This window comes from Centroberyx gerrardi, chromosome 21 (assembly GCF_048128805.1).
Source record: "Centroberyx gerrardi isolate f3 chromosome 21, fCenGer3.hap1.cur.20231027, whole genome shotgun sequence".
NCBI classification, from domain to species: domain Eukaryota; kingdom Metazoa; phylum Chordata; class Actinopteri; order Beryciformes; family Berycidae; genus Centroberyx; species Centroberyx gerrardi.
Genome location: NC_136017.1, coordinates 149,811 through 169,036, shown reverse-complemented (window position 1 = coordinate 169,036; position 19,226 = coordinate 149,811). Strand labels below are relative to the sequence as shown.

The 19,226-nt window shown below is 45.1% G+C and overlaps 1 protein-coding gene across 2 annotated transcripts; it reads left to right on the top strand.

Annotated features, from left to right (window-relative positions):
• The first annotated feature begins 4,491 nt into the window (after positions 1–4,491).
• cavin2b (caveolae associated protein 2b) lies at positions 4,492–18,894 on the top strand. 2 transcript variants are annotated; one of them, XR_013507614.1, is made up of 7 exons: positions 4,492–5,036; positions 6,839–6,979; positions 7,237–7,338; positions 13,108–13,374; positions 14,173–14,325; positions 16,176–18,550; positions 18,591–18,894. XR_013507614.1 is itself a non-coding variant. In XM_071927367.2 (6 exons), exons 1-6 carry the CDS (start codon positions 4,764–4,766, stop codon positions 16,590–16,592), a joined length of 1,353 nt encoding a protein of 450 aa, XP_071783468.1. In that variant the 5' UTR covers positions 4,492–4,763; the 3' UTR covers positions 16,593–18,894. The 2 variants fall into 2 exon arrangements, 1 of the variants encoding a protein (XP_071783468.1); XM_071927367.2 differs by having other exon boundaries at positions 16,176–18,894.
• Positions 18,895–19,226: the final 332 nt, after the last annotated feature.

The following is a 19,226-nucleotide window of genomic DNA, read 5'->3' as shown; positions in this document are numbered from 1 at the left end:
CAGTGTTGTCTTCCTGTCGCCGCCTGGCGGCTGCGGTCCGACCGGGCAGGAGGGTCTTCTCAGACAGAGAAGAAGAAGAAGAAGAAGAAAAACATCCTGCTGACAGAACTGATCAGATATCAGTTTAACTTTCCACAACTAATAATCTGCAGAGACACGAGAGCAGTGAAGGACTTTGTTCTGCAGATCAATAATAATGATCAGAATATAGATTATAATATGATCTGTCTAACAGTGCTGTATGTCAGTAAATTAATATTCATATCTGTGTTTCAGATGTTTTGAACTGTGCGTGTGTGTGTGTGTGTGTGTGTGTGTGTGTGTGTGTGTGTGTATTCAGTGTGTGTGTGTGTGTGTGGCTGTCTTCACATTCCCACAGACTCCAGGAGGGAATTCCTGACGTTCCTGTTCCTACCAGTGTGTGTGTGCGTGTGTGTGTGTGTGTGTGTGTGTGTGTGTGTGTGTGTATGTGTGTGTGTGTGTGTGTGTGCGTGTGTAATAAGGGTGTGGTGAAGAGGTTGGAGGATACCCCCCCACACACACACACACACAGTAATGACTGTATTGTGTGTGTAGAAACTCCATGATGTCAGTTCTCCCTTCCTGTCACATTCCTGAGTGTGTGTGTGTGTGTGTGTGTGTATCATTGTTTGCACCATGTTTATTGTATTTACACCTTGAACCTTTAGAAAGGTTCTGTGTAGCACCATGCTCAGATGTTCTAACTAGAACCTTTATGTTGCTGTAAAGAACCTGTAAGAATGAGTGAAACGTTCCAAAGAGCAGATTTAAAGGTTCATATTCTCAGTTTTATTTTGTGTCTTTCTGTCCATTCAAAGCTGTGTGTGTGGTGTCATGAACCAAAAACACTCTCAATCCATTTCTCCACGTTCATTTTCCAGCATCTCTCTGAGCCTTACCAAGAACAGGCCGTTTCTGTCTCCGTGTCTTTAAGGCTCATTAATATTCACGACCCCTCCCTTCCGATTGGCTAACCGTTTCGAGAGTGAAACGTGAGACGCCGCGGCCCGGCGGCTACAGGTAGGGAAAACTCTCCGGTAATAAACGATGACGACCGCTCGACCGCTTTGAAAAAAACACTTTGTTAGTCTATTATTTCTTACAGAAATGATAATGAGCGAACCTTTGTGACGCCGCAAAGTTACGGAAGTCCAAACGGCTCGTTTAGAGGCTCGCTTTTCTAATATGGATTGTGTGGATTTAGTTTTGATACTTTCACCATGTTTAGATACACATCTAACTCCTTTATCATCACAGAGGAGAGGGAGTCCTGCTTTACATGATGTGGAGCTTTAAAGAAGTTTTTCTTCTGAGTTTGTATTTGAACCAATCAGAAGGTTCTGAGTCATTATGGTTCTGTATAGAACCCAAACCAGAGAACCCTGAAGCCTCCTGGTTCTGCTTAACGAGCCTCCTGATTCTAACATCGATCCCAGGTGCTGAAGGCGTGCGCTGGGCAGCTGGCAGGAGTTTCAGCTCTTCAGTCTCTCTCTGAGACTGAAGAAGGTGAAGAAGGAAAACAAGGTGAAGAAGGTAAAGAAAGTGAAGAAGGAGAAGAAAGTAAAGAATGAGAAGATGAAGGAGAAGGAAAAGATAACAAGGTGAAGAAGGTAAAGAAAGTGAAGGAGAAGATGAAGAAGGAGAAGAAGGTGAAGAAAGTTAAGAAGGAGAAGCTGTGGAAGACCTCCTGCCTCGTCCCACAGCAGGCCGGTCACTCTGATCTCTGATGTCATGAAGACCTTTGACAGACCGGATCTCCTAGGCTCTAGGCTCCTGGACCCCCTGCAGTCTGCCATCTTCTACCTGCTCCACAGGGCCTATTCACATCTTCTACCTGCTCCACAGGGCCTATTCACATCATCTACCTGCTCCACAGGGCCTATTCACATCTTCTACCTGCTCCACAGGGCCTATTCACATCTTCTACCTGCTCCACAGGGCCTATTCACATCATCTACCTGCTCCACAGGGCCTATTCACATCTTCTACCTGCTCCACAGGGCCTATTCACATCTTCTACCTGCTCCACAGGGCCTATTCACATCTTCTACCTGCTCCACAGGGCCTATTCACATCATCTACCTGCTCCACAGGGCCTATTCACATCTTCTACCTGCTCCACAGGGCCTATTCACATCTTCTACCTGCTCCACAGGGCCTATTCACATCATCTACCTGCTCCACAGGGCCTATTCACATCTTCTACCTGCTCCACAGGGCCTATTCTCCATCATCTACCTGCTCCACAGGGCCTATTCACATTTTCTACCTGCTCCACAGGGCCTATTCTCCATCATCTACCTGCTCCACAGGGCCTATTCACATCATCTACCTGCTCCACAGGGCCTATTCTCATCTGGAGAGGCCAGGACACGCTGTGAGAGTCATGTTCTTTGACTTCTCCAGTGCCTTCAACACCATCCGGCCTCCTGCTGGAGGAGAAGCTCTCTAGATGCAGGTAGACCAGAACCTCGTGACCTGGAGGACGACCTCACCGGCAGGCCGCAGCCTGTCAGACGTGGTGGCGGGGAACACCGGCGCACCCCAAGGAACCGTACTGTCACCATTTCTGTTCACCCTCTACACCTCAGACTTCCGCTTGTTTTACAGTTTTTCTCAGTCGCTTTGGTACATTTCTCAGATCAGAATTGAAATTCTCAAAACTACTTGTTCAACCTCCACATCATCTAGTCACTTGTGCACATCATAAAAGCAATTTCTCATTCTTTTGATCAAATTGCAAATGCTTTGGCACATTCATGCAAATGATTATGTACAACTGTCTGCTGTTTCCTACATTATCAATTGCTTATGTCATGTTGATCAAAATGTATTATACCGGTTCTCTGTTGAATAGTCTTACCCCCCAAAACATCTAGGCATTAGTTCATTGCATAAGTCATTACATGCAAAATGGTTGAACCAGTTGTCATAATCTGTCAAGCATATTTTCTATATATTTCTATTAGACTTTTTTTGTAAATGTGTCCTGAATTGATGAATTGCTCTCAGGTGAATCTTGACTTTCACTAAAGAAGGGGAATGTGTGAAGCGTTAGATCAACCAATGATCAACCGGTTCTCTAAAATATCTCAGAGGTGCATCTCATGAACCTTCAGCTGGCAGCAGATACAGACAGAGCACAACACAACACAGAGTTACAGGACAGGAACGTCCGGAGGTGTAGAAAGACTGCACTGTAACTCCCCATACAGCGCCGCATGTACAGTTCTGCCTAAGGGGAGTTTCCTATGTTTACATTTCTAAGTTTGTATTTTTTTCCTTTGTGCTATGCAGTGCTGTGAAACAGTCTTGTCTTTTTCTTTTCTGTATCGCAATGACATGGTCTGTCAACAAATTACAGTACAAACAGTAAAAGCGTAAATGTGAATCCTGTCCAATCTCTCGCAATCAATCTCCCACATGCAGTAATGTGGAACTTTGTACTGTTGAAATTGAAATATGCCATACAGAAAAAGTGCAGCCTTGTGCATTTTCAATCATTGTCATCAAAACCTTAGCCATAGTTACAGAGTCACTGTTATATTGACAACATGGCTAAGCATTTTGACTGTCTTGTTTGTAAACAATGACACAAGGACTTGTCATTCTGATGGCACTGACATGTTCACTGACATGTTCACTGACATAAATATTTACTTTTGAGAGATAGACTAAGGGTTTTGAGCAAGTTACGGGCTTGTGCAGGTAATCCAGTGTGTGGTGCTGTTTGTACGAATTGTTTCCAGAAATGCACTTCCTGTTCTGCAAATGTTAAGGATGATTCGAGAAATGTACCAAAGCCACTGAGAAAAACTGTAATCACTTTTTGGGTTCAACTGTTGAAGCTTTGGCCCTATGTGTGTGTGTGTGTGTGTGTGTGTGTGTGTGTTGGACAGCAGCTCTACATTCTGAACTCAGTCATCATGATGGAAACAACTAGGAACTATGAGCCAAAGTGGTTCTGAATAGCTAATTAATCTATGTACTATTCTATTCTATTCTATTCTATTCACTGGGTGTAAACAGGAGAAAAGTCTTTTCATGTTAGGAAAATAAACCTGTTTTCCACCACAGGAGAGGGGGGGGGTTGGGGAGGTTTCTCTTCCAGATGACTTCACCTTTCAAACATGAAAAAGAGAGAGAGACACAGAGAGACAGAGAGAGAGACACAGAGAGACAGAGAGAGAGAGTTGTTTTCCTCCTCATAGAGGAACAGGGATCTCTCTCTCTTTGAGGTGCACGCGCGCGCACACACACACACACACATACACACACACACACACACACACACACACACACAATTCACTTACTAAAACACACACAAACACACTCCTGCCTAGTTGGCATGGGAACAGGCTCCTCCTCTTTGGGTGTGGGAGAAGATTTTCAGCTTCAGGGTAAAAACTACTGAGAGAGAGAGAGAGAGAGAGAGAGAGAGAGAGAGAGAGAGAGAGAGAGAGAGAGAGAGGTAGTGTGTGTGTGAATGGGTGTGGATGTTTCCAAAGTCAGAGAAGTGGAAGGAAAGTTTTCCTGGTTGAGACTCTGAACCGACCACAGCTCCACACACACACAGAGAGAGAGAGAGAGAGAGAGAGAGAGAGAGAGAGAGGAAAAAAGAAAGTGCGCTAGAAAAAGTGGGAGGGCAGAAGTTTTTTTTTCCACTGTGAGACTCGGCAGCCTGTGTGTGTTCAGTGTGTGTTAGCAGTGTGTGTACAGAGTGTGTGTCGTCCTCCTCAGTAATGTGTGAGGATCCCATCCAGGCGGACAGAAGCATGGTGAGCAGCGAGAGCCACCAGAGCCAGGAGCTGCTGGTTCCCTCCCTGCCCAGCCAGGAGCTTCCCTCGCTGGGCGCGGCGGGCCCGGAGCCGGCCTCTCCCTCCGCTCCCGGAGCTCCGGCCTTCGACCCCGACAGGATGAGCCAAGGTCCGGTGAACGCCATCACCGTCCTGACGCTGCTGGACAAGCTGGTCAACATGCTGGACACCGTGCAGGACAACCAGCACAAGATGGAGGTGGGTGGAAAGCCATGTTGGGAGTCTTCCTGATGCTTTTAGATCTGTTATAACATGTTGGGAGTCTTCCTGATGCTTTTAGATCTGACATAACATGTTCCTGATGCTGTTTAGATCTGTTATAACATGTTGGGAGTCTTCCTGATGCTTTTAGATCTCTTATAACATGTTGGGAGTCTTCCTGATGCTTTTAGATCTGTTATAACATGTTCCTGATACTGTTTAGATCTGTTATAACATGTCGGGAGTCTTCCTGATGCTTTTAGATCTGATATAACATGTTCCTGATGCTTTTAGATCTGTTATAACATGTCGGGAGTCTTCCTGATGCTTTTAGATCTGTTATAACATGTCGGGAGTCTTCCTGATGCTTTTAGATCTGTTATAACATGTTGGGAGTCTTCCTGATGCTTTTAGATCTGTTATAACATGTTCCTGATACTGTTTAGATCTGTTATAACATGTTACGATGCTGTTTACATACAGCAGACAGAGTGATGTGTGTTAACATGTCAGTTATAAAGTTGTAACCTGCCTCATGTTTGGGTTGTGAAGTAAATCTGTCTTAGAAAACATCAGTATCATGAGGCTCTTTACAGCTGAGACAGAGACAGACAGACAGACAGACAGACCGACAGACAGACAGACAGACCGACGGACCGACAGACAGACAGACGGACCGACAGACAGACAGACGGACCGACAGACAGACAGACAGACCGACAGACAGACCGACAGACAGACAGACAGACAGACCGACAGACAGACCGACAGACCGACAGACTGACAGATTGAGCCATGAGACTGAGAGGCTGAGTGAGTTATGATGCTAATGTCTTATACCGGTATATATCAGCATATATCATTATATAACAATATATAACAATATATTATAACAATATATATCGATATATAACAATATATTATAACAATATATATCGATATACCGTATTTCCTCTAATAGTGGCCTGTAGTCAATTAAAAGCCGGGTCTCCGATAATGGCCGGGGCCATCGTCGACACGAACAAATAAAGGCCGGCCTCAAATACAGGCCGGGGGAAAAAACAAAGGAAAAAGACTAGGTCAAAACCAGTATATGGCTGGACCGTGTCCGTCTCCTCTCTCCGCCGCTGCCTCTCCACCGCGCCCACGGCCGCATTGATCCTCCCGGTCCAAGCCCCGGACGCCCGGTGACGCATCAGCATCGGGACCCCCGCCGAAATCTCGGCCGGATTACCGGGAACACATCGGCGCCCAGCTTCAGTTAGCTTCAGTTAGCTTCAGTTAGCTTCAGCTTACATGCAAACAACGGTGGATACCGGTAAACTCCTGGTGCCTGTTTGTAACTGTAGTTTGTAGTAACGTACAAGTGCCACAAGATGGCTCGGCCAGCGGAAGTCTCCGGAGCGTGCCGTCGTCGATTACCGTAATTATCGTAATGCATTGCAGTAACAAAAAAACGTCTACCTCACGTACCCCAACAGAAGCAGATCAGAAAACAAGGAAGCTTCGTACTAAAATATGAGCAAATATACTTATCAAACAGAGGGAATTAGAAATAAAGGCCTGTCTCTAATATAAGCCTGCTTCCAATAAAGGCCTGGTACCCTCTGCAGTTGAGGTAAATAAAGGCCCGGGCCAATATTAGAGGAAATACGGTATAACAATATATACATAATGACGTTATAATGTGTTATAACAGAATATGAGTTATGACATCATAATGTGTTATAACAGAACATGATCATTCATGGTCATTTGAATCAGTGGTTGCTGGTGAACTGGTTATTGATTGGCTGCAGGTGCGTCAGGTGGACATGGAGGGCGTGGTCAGAGGGATCCAGGCTGACATGACCAAACTGTCCAAGAGCCACAGTCACACCGCCAACACCGTCAGCAAGCTGCTGGACAAGAGCCGCAAGGTTTCTGTCACCATGAAGGAGGTAGGAGAGCTGCAGGGTGTGTGTGTGTGTGTGTGAGTGTGTGAGTGTGTGTCCCAGGCATTCTGGGAGATGTAGTTCCTCCAGCAGGTCCTGGTCTATCCTGGGGTAGACCAGTCAGATTTTCATGTTGTCTGTAATTTAAATAAAATTCTAGTTGGACTGGAGGTTCAGCTCTTGTTAAGCAGTAATCCTGCCTGCATGTGCGTGTGTGTGTGTGTGTGTGCGCGTGTGTGTGTGTGTGTGTGTGTGTGTGTCAGGTGCGGGATAAGATGGAGCGTCAGGGCGTCCAGGTGAGGAAGCTGGAGGCGAACCACGCTCACCTGCTGAACAGAAACAACTTCAAAGTCCTCATCTTCCAGGTCAGTGTGTATGTGTGTGTGTGTGAGAGAGAGAGAGAGAGAGAGAGAGCGTGTGAGTGTGGTGAAGTTGCAGAGATGAGAAGAGAGTGTAAGAAGTGGGTGGAGGCCTAAAGGTCAAAGGTCACGTAGAGGCTTTATGTGAACTGGGCAGAGAGAGAATCTCCAGGAGTTTAACCAGCAAACTGTAGTCTCTCTACCCCTCTCTCTCTCTCTCTACCTCTCTACCTCTCTCTCTCTCTCTCTCACTCTACCTCTCTCTCTACCTCTCTCTCTCTCTCTCTCTACCTCTCTCTCTACCTCTCCCTCTCTACCTCTCTCTCTACCTCTCTCTCTGGTTCTATTAATAGGCCTGTCCCGGGGCAATCTCTTTTGTGCAACTTTGTTCAGAAACTCTTTTAGGCAACATTCCCCAAGGAGTTGCCCAAGCATTGTTGCTTCAATCCCTTAAAACTCCAGAGGAGAACTTCACCCTGCGGCTCCGTCTGATTCTGTTACTGATCAATAAATCAATCAAGTTTCATCTAATGTTGCCCCTCAGGGATCAATAAAGTTTCATCAGATCAGATCATCAGTTGACTCATCTGCTCTGAACTTTCTTGCTGTTCATGTGACTTTTAGAGCAACAGTGACCTTTGACCTGTTGTAGCTAAAATAACCTCCAGATTACAGTGCAGAGAGACAGTTTACAGTGCAGAGAGACAGTTTAGAGTGGAGAGAGACAGTTTACAGTGCGGAGAGACCACTTACAGTGCGGAGAGAGTTTACAGTGCGGAGAGACTGTTTACAGTGCGGAGAAACAGTTTACAGTGCACAGTGGAGAGAGACAGTTTACAGTGCGGAGAGAGTTTACAGTGCGGAGAGACAGTTTACAGTGCGGAGAGAGTTTACAGTGCGGAGAGACAGTTTACAGTGCGGAGACAGTTTACAGTGCGGAGAGACCACTTACAGTGCGGAGAGAGTTTACAGTGCAGAGAGACAGTTTACAGTGCGGAGAGAGTTTACAGTGCGGAGAGACAGTTTACAGTGTGGAGAGACAGTTTACAGTGCGGAGAGAGTTTACAGTGTGGAGAGACAGTTTACAGTGCGGAGAGAGTTTACAGTGCGGAGAGACTGTTTACAGTGCGGAGAGACCGTTTACAGTGCGGAGAAACAGTTTACAGTGCACAGTGGAGAGAGACAGTTTACAGTGCGGAGAGACTGTTTACAGTGCGGAGAGACTGTTAACAGTGTGGAGAGACCGTTTACAGTGCACAGTGGAGAGAGACAGTTTACAGTGCGGAGAGACTGTTTACAGTGCGGAGAGACTGTTAACAGTGTGGAGAGACCGTTTACAGTGCGGAGAGACTGTTTACAGTGCGGAGAGACAGTTTACAGTGCGGAGAGAGTTTACAGTGCGGAGAGACAGTTTACAGTGCGGAGAGAGTTTACAGTGCGGAGAGACTGTTTACAGTGCGGAGAGAGTTTACAGTGCAGAGAGACTGTTTACAGTGCGGAGAGACCGTTTACAGTGCGGAGAAACAGTTTACAGTGCACAGTGGAGAGAGACAGTTTACAGTGCGGAGAGAGTTTACAGTGTGGAGAGACAGTTTACAGTGCGGAGAGAGTTTACAGTGCGGAGAGACTGTTTACAGTGCGGAGAGACCGTTTACAGTGCGGAGAAACAGTTTACAGTGCACAGTGGAGAGAGACAGTTTACAGTGCGGAGAGACTGTTTACAGTGCGGAGAGACTGTTAACAGTGTGGAGAGACCGTTTACAGTGCACAGTGGAGAGAGACAGTTTACAGTGCGGAGAGACTGTTTACAGTGCGGAGAGACTGTTAACAGTGTGGAGAGACCGTTTACAGTGCGGAGAGACTGTTTACAGTGCGGAGAGACAGTTTACAGTGCGGAGAGAGTTTACAGTGCGGAGAGACAGTTTACAGTGCGGAGAGAGTTTACAGTGCGGAGAGACTGTTTACAGTGCGGAGAGAGTTTACAGTGCAGAGAGACTGTTTACAGTGCGGAGAGACCGTTTACAGTGCGGAGAAACAGTTTACAGTGCACAGTGGAGAGAGACAGTTTACAGTGCGGGGAGACTGTTTACAGTGCGGAGAGACAGTTTACAGTGCGGAGAGACAGTTTACAGTGCGGAGAGAGTTTACAGTGTGGAGAGACTGTTTACAGTGCGGAGAGAGTTTACAGTGCAGAGAGACTGTTTACAGTGCGGAGAGACCGTTTACAGTGCGGAGAAACAGTTTACAGTGCACAGTGGAGAGAGACAGTTTACAGTGCGGAGAGACTGTTTACAGTGCGGAGAGACAGTTTACAGTGCGGAGAGACTGTTTACAGTGCGGAGAGACTGTTTACAGTGCGGAGAGACAGTTTACAGTGCGGAGAAACAGTTTACAGTGCACAGTGGAGAGAGACAGTTTACAGTGCGGAGAGACTGTTTACAGTGTGGAGAGACTGTTAACAGTGCGGAGAGACAGTTTACAGTGCGGAGAGACAGTTTACAGTGTGGAGAGACAGTTTACAGTGGAGAGAGACAGTCTACAGTGCGGAGAGACAGTTTACAGTGCGGAGAGACAATTTACAGTGGGGAGAGACAGTTTACAGTGTGGAGAGACAGTTTACAGTGGAGAGAGACAGTTTACAGTGGAGAAAGACCGTTTACAGTGGAGAGAGACAGTTTACAGTGCGGAGAGACAGGTTACAGTGGAGAGAGACCGTTTACAGTGGAGAGAGACAGTTTACAGTGGAGAGAGACAGTTTACAGTGGAGATCAGGACAGAGTTTACTGTCTTCACCTGATTCATTCATCCCCAGGTCTCTCTGTCTCTATCTCTCTGTCTCTCTTTCTGTCTCTCTCTCTCCCTCTCTCTCTCTCTCTCTCTCTCCTCTCTGGGTGGATTGTGGATTTTCACTCCACACCCTTATATGGCTATCTGCTGCCTGCAGGAAATGAACTGGAAAAACTGTATGGAAAAATAGAAAGAGCGAGAGAGAGAGACAGAGAGAGAGAGAGAGAGAGACAGAGAGAGAGAGAGAGAGAGAGACACAGAGAGAGACAGAGCGAGAGAGAGAGAGAGAGAGAGTGGACTGGGGGAGTGTATCCTCTGTTTGCCAGGGACAGTTTTGATTGGTTGTCTTGTGGTTTGGTTGTCGTGGTTACAGCCAGTGTGTAATGCAGTTCTCTCTCTCTCTCTCTCTCTCTCTCTCTCTCTCTCTCTCTCTCTCTCTCTCTCTCTCTCTCTCTCTCTCTCTCTCTCTCTCTCTCTCTCTCTCTCTCTCTCTCTCTCTCTCTCTCTCTCTCTCTCTCTCTCACACACACACACAGGAACAACAGACTCTCTGTTTAAAACTCATTATGCATGAATATAATGGCAGTTTATACCATGGTCTGGGTGAATACTCGATTCTGATTGGCTGCAGGGTGTCCATTAATTCCTGATAATTGACACCTACTAAGTAGTTCCAGTGAAACTGTCTGTTCACAGTTCTAAATTAATGCGCTGGCTACGTAGTATCAGCCTGTATGAGTAACCATAGCAACAGGGACGCAGTCAAAGCCTCCGTTTACAATTGTGAAAATCTTGATATTGATCTGGGGACAGTGACATGGCTGGATAGCTAGCTAGTCTTGTTGTTAAACATACTGTCAAATTATATTTACTGTTTGTCAACCGGACGCAGTGTTATTGACTGAGTCTTGCTAGCATAACGTTAGCTTTCTGCTCACAGCTGAGCCAAAGGTTCTGTGAGCTGAGCAGACAGGAAAGATCTCCCGCTGCCAAGTCGTATCTCAGGTTCGTCCTATTTACTGGAGTAGTGAACAACGTTTCCATTGCATAAGAACCTTATGGGATGGTAATGATTGTTCCAGGTATTAGTCAAACCCTCAGGTGTTACCAGGGAAACTGAGTTATGGCTTGTGAAAAACTTTAGATTTTGATTGCAAAACGCATGAAAATATAAATTAATGGTCTTAATTTTTTTTTCTTTGGCAAGTGACCATGGTATAAGCGAGATAATGCCCACATTATCCCTTACTTATTTCTCTCTGTCTCTCTCACCATCATTGTGTATCAGCTCAGCACAGCTGGTTCAATCAGGTGGTGTGTGTGTGTGTGTGTGTGTGTGTGTGTGTGTCTGCCTGCTGTTACCTAGCACTGGGTGAATTCTGGGTCTTCTCATCGACGCTAAACATTCCCATCCTCCTCAAAATACCCAGCATTCCACAGTGTGTGTGTGTGTGTGTGTGTGCGTGCCCATGGGTGTGGCTCTCCGTTAGCTCCCCTTAAACCTCCTTCATTCCTTTCCTCTCTCTCTCTCTCTCCCTCTCTCTCTCTCTGCTCCATGGAAACTCTGAGAGCTGCCTGGCTTCCTTCCCTGTCTTACAGTGTGTGTGTGTGTGTGTGTGTGTGTGTGTGTGTTAGTGTATGTATGTGTGTGTGTGTCTGTCCTTTCCTTCCTGTGTCCCTCGCTATTCTTCTTATGTTTTTTCATTGTTTCTAGCATCCTTGTATGTGTGTGTTTGTGTTTGTGTCTATGTGGAATGAACATTATCTTGCTTAGCGCTTTTCCAGCGCTACCCCTCCCCCCCCCCACCCCCCCACCCCCCACCGCCCCCTCTGCCCTTATCACACTATGACTGAGTTTCCACCTCGGCCTTCAGCCAGTGTGTGTGTGTGTGTGTGTGTGTGTGTGTGTGTGTGTCTGATAAAAACTGCTACAAGAGGGATTGCAGTAAAGAGTTTCATTGTGTTTGAAAAACACCAGACCCTCTGACCTTTGACCTTTGACCTCCTCATGTTTCTGCTGATCAGTCACAGAAATGAAAATATTAAATGTGTTTTTTACCCAGAATTCCTCTGTCTGTCAGAAATCTGTTAAACACTTAAATGTCATGACCCCCCCCCCCCCAACACATACACACAGCTACCAGCCTCACCCTGAAATGCTGCTGAGTCATGGAATCAGTCAAAAACTATTAAAAAAAACGAGTTACTTAATTTAACTGGAAACAGCAGGAAGAAGAAAGAAGAAGAACGTTCCTCCTCCATGTTTTTTCTCCTGTTGAAGACGCATCAGCTGATTTTAACAGTCAGTAGATCAACAGACAGGCAGTGCAACATTCAGTACAATCCTCTCAAATTTTGCTTAATGGATTCTTCCTACTAATAACTGAAGCTAACTCTCCTCTCCTCTCCTCTCCTCCTCTCCTCTCCTCCTCTCCTCTCCTCTCTCCTCTCCTCTCCTCTCCTCTCCTCACCTCCTCTCCTCTCCTCTCCTCTCCTCTCTCCTCTCCTCCTCTTCTCTCCTCTCTCCTCTCCTCTCCTCACCTCCTCTCCTCTCCTCTCCTCTCCTCTCTCCTCTCCTCTCCTCTCCTCTCCTCACCTCCTCTCCTCTCCTCTCCTCTCCTCCTCTCCTCTCCTCTCCTCCTCTCCTCTCCTCCTCTCCTCTCTCCTCTCCTCTCCTCACCTCCTCTCCTCTCCTCCTCTCCTCTCCTCTCTCCTCCTCTCCTCTCCTCTCCTCACCTCCTCTCCTCTCCTCTCCTCTCCTCCTCTCCTCTCCTCTCCTCTCCTCTCCTCACCTCCTCTCCTCTCCTCTCCTCCTCTCCTCTCTTCTCCTCTCCTCCTCTCCTCTCCTCTCTCCTCCTCTCCTCTCCTCTCCTCACCTCCTCTCCTCTCCTCTCCTCTCCTCTCCTCTCCTCCTCTCCTCTCCTCTCCTCTTCTCCTCTCTCCTCTCTTCTCCTCTCTCCTCTCCTCTCCTCTCCTTGTCTCCTTTAGGAGGAGAATGAGATTCCATCCACTGTCTTTGTGAAAGATCCTCCTCCTTTTCCTCGTGACGAGGCGGTGGAAGGAGGAGAGGAATTGGCCCCGGGAGTTGTCGACGGCAACCGCTCCCAGGAAGGGGGGCTCCACACCATCGACCTATCATCTGATGAGGACGTAGGTCTGGAGGCGGAGCTAGAAGAGGAAGAGGTGGGGCTTCAAGACCTGGAGAACATGGAGAAATCCAGAGCCGAGAAGATCAAACGCTCCAGTCTGAAGAAGGTAAATTACTAGATATACTGATAGACTACTAGACATGTACCTCTGTAGTACAAAATACATACTATAGTACATAGTAAATTGGAGGGATGTACCTCTGTAGTACACAGTACATATGTCTAAATTATAAATGTAGAAAATGTATTTAACATGTAGAAGTCAACAGGCCATCTGCTATTCTAATTGTTAAATGGTTAAAACTACATTTCCCATGACTCCCTGATTGTGATATGAATTTCTGTTGTTGGGTCACACTGGAGAGAAATCGCCAGGAGCCGTATTCACAAAGCTTCCTGGTACTAAGAGTTGGTCCTAGCGGTGAAATTCCAAGAAAATTCTTAGAAAAATTCTTATAAGATGTTTTCTAAGAATTTCCACATAAAAGTAAGATTAAATCCTAGTAGATTCAAGAAGCTATTCAAGAATCATCTTAGCCCTTAAGAGAGCTCCTAAGGTGAAAACCTATTCAGAGTAGAGAGGAGGACTTTTAGGAGGCGGAGGAGTTTCTTAAGCAGAGGAGAAAATGTCTGAAAGACGCAGAGGAGGAGAAACGTTCTCCAAACGCTGAATGACAGTGAGTTAGTTAAACTCTACAGATTAGTTCCTAAATCACTCCTAAACAGAGACTTAGGCTAAGTTAAGACTCTGAGAGTAATCTCAGAATGTTTGTGAATACGGCCCCAGGTTACTGTGAACAAGACACACTTACACCTACACTACACTTACCCTAACCACTGACAGACAGACAGGCAGACAGACAGGCAGACAGAAAGACAAGTCTAACTGTCTCTCTCTCTGCAGGTAGACAGTTTGAAGAAAGCGTTCTCCAGACAGAACATTGAGAAGAAAATGACGAAGATCGGAACAAAGATCGTTTCTGCAGAACAGAGAGAGAAGATCAAACAGAAAACCTCCAGTCTGAAGGTTTCTCCTCTGACCTTCAGCATCAGGAAGGTATCATCTCTATCACCTCCATCACCTCTATCATCTCTATGTCTATCATCTCCATCACCTCTATCATCTCTATGTCTACCATCTCCATCACCTCTATCATCTCTGTCTATCATCTCTATCACCTCTATCATCTTTATCACCTCTATCATCTCTTTGTCTATCATCTCTATCACCTCTATTATCTCTGTCTACCATCTCTATCACCTCTATCACTGCTATCATCTCTATGTCTATCATCTCTATCACCTCTATCATCTCTTTGTCTATCATCTCTATCTCTATCACCTCTATCATCTCTGTCTATCACCTCTATCACCTCTATCATCTCTATGTCTATCACCTCTATCATCTCTATCATCTCTATGTCTATCACCTCTATCATCTCTATCACCTCTATCATCTCTGTCTATCATCTCTATCACCTGTATCATCTCTATCACCTCTATCATCTCTATGTCTATCACCTCTATCACCTCTATCATCTCTATGTCTATCACCTCTATCATCTCTATGTCGATCACCTCTATCACCTCTATCATCTCTATGTCTATCACCTCTATCACCTCTATCATCTCTATGTCTATCACCTCTATCATCTCTATCACCTCTATCATCTCTGTCTATCATCTCTATCACCTCTATCATCTCTTTGTCTATCATCTCTATCACCTCTATCATCTCTATCACCTCTATCTCTATCACCTCTGTCATCTCTATGACCTCTATCTCTATCACCTCTATCACCTCTTTCACCTCTATCATCTCTATGTCTATCATCTCTATCACCTCTATCATCTCTATGTCTATCATTTCTACCTCTATCACCTCTATCATCTCTACCTCTATCACCTCTATCATCTCTATCACCTCTGTCATCTCTATGACCTCTATCTCTATCACCTCTATCACCTTTTTCACCTCTATCATCTCTATGTATATCATCTCTATCACCTCTATCATCTCTATGTCTATCATCTCTACCTCTATCACCTCTATCATCTCTATCACCTCTATCACCTCTATCTCTATCACCTCCATCATCTCTATCAACTCTATCTCTATCACCTCTATCATCTCTATGTCTATCATCTCTACCTCTATCACCTCTATCACCTCTATCTCTATCACCTCCATCATCTCTATCAACTCTATCTCTATCACCTCTATCATCTCTATCACCTCTATCATCTCTACCTCTATCACCTCTATCATCTCTATCTCTATCACCTCTATCATCTCTACCTCTATCACCTCTATCATCTCTATCTCTATCACCTCCATCATCTCTATCAACTCTATCATCTCTATCACCTCTATCTCTATCACCTCTGTCATCTCTATCACCTCTATCTCTATCACCTCTATCATCTCTATCATCTCTATCACCTCTGTCATCTCTATCACCTCTATCACATCTGTCATCTCTATCACCTCTATCTCTATCATCTCTATCATCTCTATCATCTCTATCACCTCTATCACCTCTGTCATCTCTATCACCTCTATCTCTATCATCTCTATCATCTCTATCACCTCTATATCTATCATCTCTATCACCTCTATCATCTCTATCATCTCTCACCTCTGTCATCTCTATCTCTATCACCTCTATCATCTCTATCACCTCTATCTCTATCATCTCTATCATCTCTATCACCTCTATCTCTATCATCTCTATCACCTCTGTCATCTCTATCTCTATTACCTCTATCATCTCTATCACCTCTATCTCTATCATCTCTATCATCTCTATCACCTCTATCTCTATCACCTCTATCATCTCTATCACCTCTATCATCTCTATCATCTCTATCACCTCACACACACACTAACTGTGTGTGTCCCTCCAGCCTCGCGGCAGCTCTGACTCCCATCCTCCAGAGGCCTCGGCTCAGACCGGGGACTTGCCTGGAACTGAGGCCCACATCCAGCTCTCCCCGCTGGGCAGTCCTGACCAGGAGCTCCCCTTCACTGAGGTGCACGCCCAGCTGAACCCCGCTGAGCAGGAGGAGAGAGAGGAGGAGAGAGAGGAGGAGAGAGAGGAGGAGAGAGGGCAGGAGAGAGAGGAAGAGAGAGAGGAGAGAGAGGAGGAGAGAGAGGAGAAGAGAGAGGAGGAGAGAGCGGAGAGAGAGGAGGTTGATCTGTCAACACTGTCTGAAGGAGTCAGTGAGGCATACGCCCTGTCAATCACTCTGCCTCAGGAGGAGAAAGGAGAGGAGAGAGGAGAAAAGGAAAAGGAGGAGAAGGAGGATGATGTGCTTTCTTAAGTGTTCACACACACACACACACACACACACCTCTATACCAGGGATCAACTGATATTTGGCTGATATTTTGTGCCAATATTCAATACATTTTGATGTAACCATTTTCATGTATCAAATTCCAAAATAGTATTCAATGTTTCCTCCAGAATTTGAAAATTCTCTGAAACAGCGTTTAGAGCATCATGGGACACTAAAACTCTCCACTGAAACCTAGACTCCATATCTCAGAAACCAATATATCAGCCTGATCAATATATCAGTTGAACCCAACTGCATACTCACACTTACAGCCTTGAACCATATTATTAACCCATCACACCCCCCACTCCCCAGCTAATACGAGCACAATGTCTATCATCCTGCACAAGGTTCAGCTATCTGCCACACACACACACACACAACACACACACACACATTGCTGTAAGCCTGCTGTGTTCTCAGTCCCTTCATTAGTTTAAATAAGTTTTAATGAATAAAATGTGGACACATTGTAAACTCTAGAGACAATCTGCTGTGGTAGTAATACTAATCTTATAGAAATTAAACTACAACTCCCAGCAGGCAGTGGGGCTTAACACCTGGAACCCTCCAGCCTTTTTCACAGTGTGTGTGTGTGTGTGTGTGTGTGTGTTTTCTATGTTTAGTGGAAGATACAGTAACCTTGCCTTTAAAGAAACCTGTTTGTCTCTATGCTAACACTGTGTGTGGATGTAGCTGCTGCTAACCTGCTAACTATAACTAGCCTGTAGCTAACCTGCTAACTATAACTAGCCTGTAGCTAACCTGCTAACTATAACTAGCCTGTAGCTAACCTGCTAACTATAACTAGCCTGCAGCTGAAATGCTAAGTAAATAAAAGATGACTAGTGACAGTTACTAAGAACTAGAACTATAACAGAACTATAACTCTCTGTAATTAGTAGGGGTGTCACGATTTCGATTCTAAATCGAAAATCGATCGAAATGAGCGTTCGATTTCGACCTTCGAAATCACAAGCAGGTTCGCGATTCTCCCAGTATTTTTTTTCTCTCCACCCCTGCCTACTTGCACGTGTCTGAAGAAAAAAAACAACAACATTTCAATGACGACACAGCGTAGCTGCTAGAGAGAAAAACTGAAAATCAAGTTATCAGCTTTGTTTTATACTTCAAGTTGTCATCGATGAACCGGAACGGGAAAATACTGAATATCTGGTGACACTGAGACGTTTGATGTTCCCCGGGTTTAGTCGTCCTCCAGCGGTAAAAATGTCTTCGCCGGCTAAGCGTCACGTTTTTAAAACCTTCTGGAAGCTGTCAGATTGCTGTGAGACAGAACCCGACCCGCCGTGTGGAGTGGAAAGTTACGAAGACATTGTGAGTCGAAGTCTTTTGATGGAAATCGCTTGTTCTTGCTCGATAAAACGAGACACAAGGTCACCTTCACTAAACAGCGGGACCTGCCTGCTCTCACCGCCGGAGACGGACGCTGTTTTCCGGGCGGCGGAGATTTGTATGTATGTATGTTTTGTATGTATTGTGAAAGCTTATTGTTAGCCAAGATAGGAAGGATCTGTTTTGTTGTCATACTGTGAATGTTGACACAATTTGACCATATGGCCTTAGTGTGTACATTCCAAAAAAAAATATGGCAGTTATATCACACTTGATACCATCTTTTTAAAGAAGAATTTGAAAATGTAAATGACAGTTGTCAGGGCATAAAACCAATGATCTGTTGATCTTTACAAATCAAGACTCGATAGTCTAACAATGGCATAGCCTCAGTGCTGAAAAAAAAAAGTTTAAATCGAAAATCGAATCGAATCGTGGATTTGGAGAATCGTGACACCCCTAGTAATTAGTGACAGTTACACTGAAACCAACAAGTCAAGATTCAGTATGAAACACTTTGAACTGGTTTGTCACAGAAAACAGAAATACAGATTCAAACTGAAAGGGCAAGCAAGACTGATACTGTCATGTATTTGATAGAGTATTTGATAGAGTATTTGATAGAGTATTTGATAGAGTATTTGATAGTGTATTTGATAGTGTACATTTGATTGGCTCGTTGTTTCAGACTTCCTGTCACTCTTTTCCTTATTTTGTTTCTTTCTAACAAAAAAACAAACAAAAAAACTGCTTTTGCTGCCAAAGATTTTCTTTCAAAGCCATTTTACCAGCCAGCGGTCAGACTGGGATGTTGTTGGTGAAACTGGGAAATTGTTTTCATGTTGATGGAACCATCATGATGATCATCACGTATGATTTGGGAATCAGCAGAATTCAACCAATAAATAATAAATAAAGTCTAACTGTGTTTTTCTTCCTGTGTCTTATTCCAGCTCTGATCAGACTTTATTTCTCTGAATCAAAGATGTTTTTCCTGGTTGGCTTTTGACCTGCGCTGGCCGGCCTGCTAAGACTTAATCTCAGACCAGAACCTCGTGTTGAGCCTCTCTGAAACTCCTCTGATAGATGATTAGAGTTAGAGTTAGGATTAGCAGTTACACCTCGCCACACCTGTAATCAAATGTCCCGCCCATTGTGGCAGAGGAGGAGGAGCTGTGGCTCATGACAGACTGGTTTCACATCTTTAAGGTGTCAGACTTCTGAAGAAGCCCCTCCCCCTCTGTCTTTCAGCCTCTTCAC

Bases quoted from the DNA above. Each gene is read 5' to 3' on its own strand.
- cavin2b (XM_071927367.2), top strand. From the start codon at position 4,764: ATGTGTGAGGATCCCATCCAGGCGGACAGAAGCATGGTGAGCAGCGAG. The intron at 6,980-7,236 runs GTAGGAGAGCTG...TGTGTGTGTCAG, and splicing joins TTTCTGTCACCATGAAGGAG to GTGCGGGATAAGATGGAGCG. The intron at 7,339-13,107 runs GTCAGTGTGTAT...TGTCTCCTTTAG, and splicing joins TCAAAGTCCTCATCTTCCAG to GAGGAGAATGAGATTCCATC.